This window comes from Myotis brandtii, unplaced genomic scaffold (assembly GCF_000412655.1).
Source record: "Myotis brandtii unplaced genomic scaffold, ASM41265v1 scaffold70, whole genome shotgun sequence".
In the NCBI taxonomy this organism is placed as follows: domain Eukaryota; kingdom Metazoa; phylum Chordata; class Mammalia; order Chiroptera; family Vespertilionidae; genus Myotis; species Myotis brandtii.
In genome coordinates, this window is record NW_005370741.1 from 86,081 (window position 1) to 95,645 (window position 9,565).

Sequence of the window (9,565 nt, forward strand, 5' to 3'; positions counted from 1 at the left end):
ATCCGCTCAAAAACTTTCCAAATACCCAGCTGGCTCCCAATGTTGGAGCCTGGGATGGGCAGGGAGCCCACAAAACTAACCAAACTTTAGGTTGGCGGGGAGAAGTGCTCCCAGCTCACTCTCCTCACATCCTTCCTAACCTCCTTGTCTGGCAGGGGAGCCCCTGTGGCCTGGACTCTAGGGGAAGCTGCCACCAGGGATCCCTCTGCCAACCCCCACCCTGCACCCTGAGAACTGCAGTAACTTATTCTCAAAGGCTTTAAACACAGAGATCCTCTCAGCAGCCGTGGGCCTGCCCCTTGTCCCAGCCCTGCCATGTGGGGGTCCAGCCTCTGGGACCGGCGCTGCCCACCAACGGCAAATCCAAAGTTCTTTAAAAAACAAAACAAAAACTGAAACACACACACAACCAAAAAAAGAGAGAGCGCACACATGTGCACAGGAGTGAGAGTTAATAAAAACTGAAACACACACACAACCAAAAAAGAGAGAGCGCACACATGTGCACAGGAGTGAGAGATGGAGAGGAATGAACTAAAAAGAAACAAACTTGGAAAATACAGAAAAAAAACGAGAAAAAAAAAAAAACCTGAAAACTCTCCCATCAAACAAGTGGTTTTTTCCTGTTTGTGTCGCCTCCCCCCATTTTTAGGGTTTCTTTAAAGCACCTCATCTTTGGAAGGTCAAATGGCTTTAAGTCCTTGCATGGGTACGGTGACCCTGGGGACAAAGTAGTGCAGCTTTGCCCTGGTCATGTGGGGTCGGGGCGCTGGAGATGGGGAGACACATCCTTGCCCCTGAACTGAGTATTTGTCAGGAGAGGTAACATCCCCCATCCCCAGATGTGGGTCAGAAAAACCGGCACTGCCAAAAATATCTTGGTAGTGTCAGGAAGAAAGGGGTGGACGGGCAGTTGATTTCTGAGTCTTGGGTATGCTTCCTTTTCATGTAGCTAATCACCATTTCTCATTCACAACTTTCATAAACCCCTACTCCTTTCCCCCTCCCTAGTGGCCCTTTCATATTTTGGTCACTTCTTAAACCTCCTTGCCTTTGGGGACCCTTGTTCCCCATCTGTATTCTTCCCCCTTGTATGCCCTGGCACCTGTTCCCTTCAGCCCAGCCCCTCCAGTAAGCAGCATCTGCTGGGAGCACCCCCAAAGGAGTCAGGGTCTGTGAGCCCCCTGGGGGCCAGAGCATGATTGCAGGGTGATGGGTGGGCAAGGAGATGACTAAAGCACAGGTGAATCTCTGATAGGGTGATATCACCAAGAGGAATGAGCTGGGACAGGTTTCCCAATTCTATCCCAGTTTTCTCTGTAATCATCAGGTGGTAAGTGCAGCAACCCCAAAGCCCAGCTAAAGTGAAATAGGATGGAGAAGCAGATATTTTATTTTAGCACAGAAAAGCCCCCAAAGCTTTCCCAGTCGTACAGATTGTGTCTCCTACTACCCTTGCCCCTAAGAACTCCCCTTGCGAGGGAGCCTGCTTCCAGACTCTCCTTCCGGCTTCCTCCACTCCCATTCTCTGTTTCAGATGCACACACACATTCAGCCAGCCCTGTATTTGGATTTCCCAGTCTGTCACTCCACTCTGTGGACATGTTAATACCGAAGCAGTGGCTTATATGCAGAAAAGACGGAAGGGGAGAGGAGGAAGGAAAATGGCTGTCCCTAGTCCCTGTCCCCTTCATTTCTCAAATTAAAAGCTCCAATGCTAACCAACCAGGGTGGGGTGGAATTAGTAATTCTGATGATGCCAAAAATGCCAGTTATAAATGCAGGCAGGAGGATAGAACTGGCCTACTGTGGTCTTGCTCTCGCTGCCCTTCTCTCACCTCTCAACATCTTGCATCCTTCCCTTCCTCCCTATCCCTTTTCTCTCTCCTGTTGAAATTCTGTGTATAAAACTATTTTCTTAGCAAATGCCAGTTATAAATGCAGGCAGGAGGATAGAACCTACTGTGGTCTTGCTCTCGCTGCCCTTCTCTCACCTCTCAACATCTCGCATCCTTCCCTTCCTATCCCTTATTGAAATTCTGTGTATAAAACTATTTTCTTAGCAGCATGTGTATGAAGAAAGAAACTTTTTCACTCTTTGCTTTCTGGGAATGTGACTTATGTATAAAAGTTGAAAACAAACCAAAAACATTTTTTGAAGAATAGGAAGAAAAGAGGAAACATTTTAAAGAAAACCTTGGCAAGACCTGGCATGGGACGATGAGAGTTGTGCTGGCGTGCACTTTAGGGATTTGCAGCCAGCATAGCTTGGCTTTAGTTAGAACCAGAAATGTGTTCACCAGGAGTTAATATAGCCAGAAATCCCTCCTCCTCTGGCCCCCCAACATCATCTTTTACGCCCAGATACCCTGGCCTGGAGGAATTTTTTGAAGAATAGGAAGAAAAGAGGAAACATGTTAAAGAAAACCTTGGCAAGACCTGGCATGGGATGATGAGAGTTGTACTGGCGTGCACTTTAGGGATTTGCAGCCAGCATAGCTTGGCTTTAGTTAGAACCAGGAATGTGTTCACCAGGAGTTAATATAGCCAGAAATCCCTCCTCCTCTGGCCCCCCAAAAATGCCGTTATAAATGCAGGCAGGAGGATAGAACTGGCCTACTGTGGTCTTGCTCTCGCTGCCCTTCTCTCACCTCTCAACATCTTGCATCCTTCCCTTCCTCCCTATCCCTTTTCTCTCTCCTGTTGAAATTCTGTGTATAAAACTATTTTCTTAGCAGCATGTGTATGAAGAAAGAAACTTTTTCACTCTTTGCTTTCTGGGAATGTGACTTATGTATAAAAGTTGAAAACAAACCAAAAACATTTTTTGAAGAATAGGAAGAAAAGAGGAAACATTTTAAAGAAAACCTTGGCAAGACCTGGCATGGGACGATGAGAGTTGTGCTGGCGTGCACTTTAGGGATTTGCAGCCAGCATAGCTTGGCTTTAGTTAGAACCAGAAATGTGTTCACCAGGAGTTAATATAGCCAGAAATCCCTCCTCCTCTGGCCCCCCAACATCATCTTTTACGCCCAGATACCCTGGCCTGGAGATACCAGGGACACTCCCAATTGTAGACAGGAGCAGCTGTCCTTACCAGGAACAGTGACTTGGGGGACAAGAGCCTGGCTGCCTCTGCTGACTTGGGTCAATCATGCTTCTGGAGGGTACACCACTCCACGTTCCCAGTGGCTGGAAGCATCCCCCCACCCCTTTCTCAGACCAGGAGGCCTCAGCACTCCCACTCCAGAGACGCGCAGTGAGCAATTCTGATGGACAGAAGGCTGAGTGAGCACAGCCTTACGCAGAATGCTAGAAGTGAACACCTGGGCCAAATCGTGTTGCTTCTGTGCAGTAGGAAACCCAACTCAAGCGCCTGACACAGCAACACCTATTTTGTAGATAATGCCACGGCCCTAAAGTGAGCCTGAATTGGTTCCTAAGATTGGTCTTCCACGGCTTGCGGCATAAGCCTAGGGTTTTTGACATAGTGGGTCCTAAAACATCAAACTTCTGGTCCACTCTACTTACTGCCAGAGTCAGTTCCAGAAGACGGGGTGGACATGATCTTGGCTGTCTTTGGTCTATATCAGTCTGGGTAGGGATGGCTTAAGGTGCCCAACTCTCAAGTGGGAACAAAATCAAAGTCTGTCTACAGAAGAATATGAAAATCTGAAGCCTTAGTGGGCAAATGGGGCAGAGTCTGCAATAAGACCACAAACAGACACCTGTTCCCCGACCCTCTAGCCCCTGAGTGGACTTATGAAGCATGCACAAGAACGAAAAAAGCCAATTATTCCAGGCACAATAGCACCTACCTCCTTACTTCCTTGTATTTGTTCCTTAACCACTTTCAGGGCTTATAGACCAGATCACTGATTCCCCAAATCGTCACCACCCTGATCTGCTTTAAGAGACATTCACTCAGGCAATCACTCAGTCACCCGTGTAATATTCACACCTGAAGTACAGAGCTCTGTGTATGTAACTGCACCAACGAAACAAGCAAGCACACCCTCAGGAACAGCAGCAGAACCGTGTAGAGAGAGCTGCAGGGATACCCACAAATGTAGCAAGTATAGGGCACAAGGGACATGTCCCAGACCCATCACCAACACTCCCCTAAGTAGAAACACCCCCCAATACATATTAATTTTCTTCACACAACAGTAGGTAGGAAAAGCTATACACAAGGAAGTGTAACGTGCCAGGAAAAGTAACCAAAAGTTGAACATTAATCCATGGGGCAAGGACCTTACATTCCTTTGGAGTGTGACACTAGGGAGGGAAGGGAAGTAGAAATCAGGAGGAAACTTTGGGGAAAACTTACATGAACACGGCGTAAACTGGGCCAGGTGCTGGGGAGCATTTCTCTCCAGGTTGTGGTGGGGAGCTCAAACCACCAGTGGGGAGCAATAGTGAGAAACTTGTAAGCCAGGAGGATGACATTTCTAGAGGACTGAGTAAGGAAGAAATGCCCCCAATACCAAGAAAGCTCTTGCTACAACAAAGGTATAGACTCCGCCCTAGCTGGTTTGGCTCCGTGGATAGAGCATCTGCCTGCACACTGAAGGTTCCCAGGTTTTATTCCGGCCAAAGGCACATGCCTGGGTTTCGGGCTCAATCCCCAGTAGGGGCGTGCAGGAGGCAACCGATCAATGTTCTCTCTCCATCATTGATGTTTCTATCTCTCTCTCCCTCTTCCTTCCTCTCTGAAATCAATAAAAAATATATTAAAAAAAAGAAAGGCATAGACCCAGCCTCAGGGTCTATAGCATTACAGCTTGGATACATTATGAAAAGATTCAGATGAAAGAGGACATGGGTAGAAGACCTAGATTACGCTCATCAAGTTTTCAGAAAGATGGGGAGTGATCCCCAGGGAACACCTACCTCCCAGGTAGAGACTAACTTTATGGGAAGAACATATACGTGGTATGTATTCTCCATAAAGACGACCCAGAAAGCCTTCCACATAAATGACAGGGGTAAATGGCAATATTCCTTGTCAGTGAGCCTGGTGTTTCTTGGCTCCCCAGCCATGGAGAGGTTACCTGGCTTGAAGCTAGTGGGGAAGCATATGATTATCAGTGGACCAGAAAGAAGGTGAGGGGGAAAGGTGACCCGATATTGACTCATAATCCTTCCCAACCAAACACACATTCCTACACAAACAATGGCTAAAACACCAGAACAAGTACCCAGCAGGCGCTGAGCACTGCCCCACATCTACTGCCCCTCCCTGAGACCAAACCTGCACCATGTCTTCTCCACTGGAAGTATCTGCACTGTGCTCACTCCTGGACAGTCCACCAAGTGCTCAAACGACAGTATCATCTACAACTTGCCGAGTATCGGCAGCAGGCTAGGCCCAGCCTATGCTCACCTACTTCTGAGACCGGAACCCTGACCTGCCTCAAGAGAGAAGTGTAACCAGGACCCATCCTGTACCGAGACATAGAATCCACACCAAGTTGACCAGATCCCAGAGAGCAGCTTCCTGATAACTCCTCACCAGTGGTGCTTAGTGATGAGGTTTTAGAAACACACAATAGCCAACCACCAGAATCTGGGGTGAGGGGAAGAGGACATTTTGAAAGAGTTCCATAAAGGAGTCTTCTGTGATAATTACTGTCAATGGGAACCATAGTTCTCACAGGTTAAATCTGCCTGATTTGACCTCACAATCACCCCTTTCCTCCTGCTGCCCCACTTAAAACACACATCCCACAGCACATATATATTACATGTGTGATGACATAAAGACACGACTATGGTTGGGGAGGAAGAAGAAAGATGCAAAAGGCATGATAACTCCAGACTAGATCAACTGTCCCACAAGGTGACTGACATCGCTTTGAATAGCGTTTCTCGGCATTTCGGCCCCCTGTGTCGTGGTCACTTGAGTGCTTGTTTAAAATGCACATTCCAGGACCACGCCCACCGAATCAGAAACTCCTGAAGGGATTCTGTGCTCTCTGGAATTTGAGATACACTAATTTAGACTACTCAGCCCCATACACATCTTTGACCTGCCCCCAACTCTCCAGGACCCAGGGCCCAGCCCTGCTACACCAGGGGCTGTCACCCAGGAGCTAAGCATCACCTGAGATTATCTTCTTCACTGTCCTGACATCAGCCCCACCTCCAATATTTTGGAAATCTGACAGTGTCTTCTGCTTATGTCGGCTGTTCTTGAGCAGGAGAAAAGTTACAACCATTGTCCACTCATTCCCTTGGCTGAGCGCTTCACTGTGTCCCCTCTGCTATGGAAACCCCTTGCTTCTTCTGAAGTTTCATTCCACTTCCAGAGATGCTGAAAGCAGAACTCCCCCAGCTCCAAGTAGCTCAGCCCAGCACAAACAATGGCTTTACTTCTCTCTGGGCAGGTCCTATCCCTCATCAGAGCCACCTAACATCACCCAGAGCCAATTCTACCCAAACAGCTTCCGAGTCACTGCCCACAGTCTCTGGCTACCCAGGAAGCAAGGAAAATCCAACTGCTAGAAGTTATTCCAGGTGAAGGCCCATGGTCCAGTTTTGTGGGACTGCTGCTGGCACTGCCTCTGGAGGCATAAGTCTGGTCTGAGTGACCAGAGGCTGGGGACTCTGTCCCGGGGCCTTCCTCTCTACCAGAGCTCATTGCTGATCCACGTTCTCCCTTCCAGGGGTGGATTTCAAAGATACAGACATTTATCCAACTCTAATTGGGATTCCATTGAGAAATTCCTAAACACAAAATCTCCTTGAACAGTTTTTCTGCAAGGACAAACCCGAGGTGCCTGCATGTCTAGACTCAGAGCACCTCTCCATCTTTCTAGGACTGTTATGGAATATGGGCCTTTGAGAAAGGGAGAAAGAACTGGTCCATCTCAACCACAGCTCAACCAATTACAAGGCACAGGGCAGAACGAAATCCATGCAGGAACAAACCACCTCACACCCAATAGCGAGGCCTGCGGGTCTCTCCTTTCTACTTCCCTTCCACTCTCTTCTGGCACCATCTCTGTGACAACAGCTGGCTGGCCTCTCTCCAGGATGTTCATTTCGCTCTCCTAGGATTTTCTCCTATCCTTGCTGACCAAAAATGTAGAGCCCACTGGCCTGGAGCCTTGGGTATGGCTCTCACCTATGCCCTAGTCCCTCTGTGCTCCAGCTTCTGTTGGAATAGCTGCTTAAACCGAGTGTGCCACCATCTAAATCCCTTTCTTGGGGCTGTGAGGGTAGGCAGGAGACGGCTGCCCAGTTGGAGGAAGGCGGAGGTGGGATGGGCTAGAGAGTGCTGATTCAGCCCCCTGATGGGGCATCAGCCTCTGATGCCAGTCCCCAGCAGAGCTCCACCCAACGCCTGGCAGTGCTGCCCCCTCTTTCACTGCCACCAAGTGGCGGTCATGAGCATGTTTGGTGGCTTTGGGTTTGCCGCAGTGCCAGGATCTGAGACACTGTTCACGTGCCAGTGCAGCACTGCCAAGCGTGGCAGCATCTAGTTGGTTGGGTGCCAAGCAATAGGACTCAGGTGGCGACAGGGTGATGAAAGAGAGGTCGAGTAGAGGGAGGGGGAGGAGAGAAAGGCCCCAGGGAGAAAATCAGACACCTCACTTGTTAGAGTGGAGAGTCCAAATGGGATCCGCAGAAAGGTGCCCTTCCCATTCTAGACCCCAGTTCAGCAAGCAAGCCGCCCTTCCCTCCCCACCACGCCCGCACAGTAACATATACAGACCAGGCAAGAGGGTCTGGCCATCTTCAGCAGGAACTGGCTGGGGGCCAGGCAGGACTGCCAGCTTCTCCATCCTTCTTCCTTGGGGTCTTGGCAATGGCGCACTTCCTCCTTTGTGTCCTCATGCCTCTCTCCTTCTGTCGCCCCACTCCCCATGCCTAAGAGGGATTGGGAAGGAGGTCCTGGCAGAAAAAAGTCTGTTCTCCCAAATAACTGACACACACACACACGCATGCACACACACACGCACGCACGCACACACAACTCGCCTCCTCCCTTCTCACTTCTGGCACAACTCTCTCAACCAGATTGGCAAGAGGCACTGCCACCCTCCCCCATTCCTCACACTGCCAGAGCCTATGCCAGGCTCCTTGGGCAGTGCCAGCATCCACCCACCTCACACCCAGGTCCCCCTGCCTCTCCTTAGTGCTCTGACAAAGGGCCAGACTGCCAACCCCATTGGGCTCTCCCTGGGGAGCTGTGGCACAGTCCCTCTCCTGGCTCTTAGATGCTTTCTTGGCACTTCCCTGGCTTCTCTCCACCACTTTACTTTCCCAGCCTAGAAGAGGACTAACTACCCCACAGTCCAACCGTTTCTCAGAGCTGAGCGGTAGAGGAACAGCAACACCAGCCAATATCCCTGCCCCTCCTCTCCACCTCCTGGGGCCCATTTCCACTGCCCCAGCTCGAGGCACCAACCTGATGGATGTGATGCCAATGGCTCCCGGGTACCAGCCTTCCTCCCAGAGCACCAGGACTCCTGCCGCTGCTCCTCCCTACTCGCCTCCTTCCATCTCCTCGGGCACAAGGGTGGCAGCTGTAATGCCAATGCCTATAAGCAGGCAGCATGAAGCAGCTCATGTTTCCTCTTCTGCCCTCCCAGGCCCCACACCTCTCCCCTCCTTCCACTCCATCCCTCTGTCCTTCTGGTTGGACACTAGGTTGGCAACCGCAGTGTCAACCCCCACCCATGCCCAGGAGGCTCACATACAGCACGCACTTATGCATACATGTACATGCGCGCACACACACGCACACACACACACGGCCCCATGAGTGCCAGGCAGCGGTGGCAGACACACAGCAATGCATAGTGACTGGTATACCCGAGGAGTCACCCAGATTCAGCACCTGATCCAACACCCATTTGAGATTGGGTGGGTAGGCGGGCGGGCAGGCGGGCGGAGGGGCGATGGAGGCAGACGATGGCCCTAGGTTGGCAGCCGATGGAGCCGGGAGAATGGAGGGAACAGATGCTCTTTGCCCAGCCTCCCTCCCTCTCTCTCTGAGATCAGTGCCAAGCTGGGGGGATGGGGAGAGGGGAGGATGGGGGAAGGGTGGCATTTGGAAAGCTGGCAGGCGGGGGTAGGTGGGTCCGCCCAGGCTGGGCAGTGCCGGCACTGGCTGCCGCCTCTCCACTCTGCCATCTGTCTCGCTTCTCTCCCCACCCCTTTTCTCTCTCTTTCTCTCTCTCCTTCATCCACAGCAAAACGAAAGAGGAAAGCAGGGTCCTCATTCAGCACACCCCCAACCTCTACCAGACCCCCTCTCCTCCTTCCCACAACTCACCACACCATACCACCACCAAGCCATCTGTGCTCTCTCCTCCTGGCTCAGTCACCTTCTTTCATTCGCCTTTGCCCTCACACCAAAACGGGTGCAGTATTTTTTAAAAATATATACATATATATTTTAAAAAGCAACTTAAAAGAAAAACTCTTTTCTTTGGGGATGTCCTGTCCTTCTGCGTCTGGGTCCTCGGTGCCAATGTCTGTGGCAGGCAGTGAGGGGACCCTGTCCTCAGCTGGTGCCCATGAATCCCATGCCAGGGAGGAGGGGTGGCTGGGG

General features: G+C 50.6%; 1 protein-coding gene across 4 annotated transcripts in view; it reads right to left on the reverse strand.

The window, feature by feature from the left end:
• Positions 1 to 8,945, reverse strand: part of THTPA (thiamine triphosphatase) — a 44,802-nt gene extending 35,857 nt beyond the window's left edge. The window contains exons 1-3 of one of the 4 annotated variants that reach the window (XM_005882207.2): positions 8,849 to 8,945; positions 8,417 to 8,534; positions 7,721 to 7,875 (exon numbers count right to left, since the gene is read on the reverse strand). In XM_005882207.2, coding sequence (XP_005882269.1) covers positions 7,721 to 7,790 — 70 coding nt within the window. In that variant the 5' untranslated portion in view covers positions 7,791 to 7,875; positions 8,417 to 8,534; positions 8,849 to 8,945. Of the gene's footprint in view, positions 1 to 7,720; positions 7,900 to 8,416; positions 8,746 to 8,848 lie in introns of those variants that run through there. The other 3 variants (XM_005882206.2, XM_014529947.1, XM_005882209.2) reach the window with 3 other exon arrangements.
• Between the last annotated feature and the right edge of the window lie 620 nt (positions 8,946 to 9,565).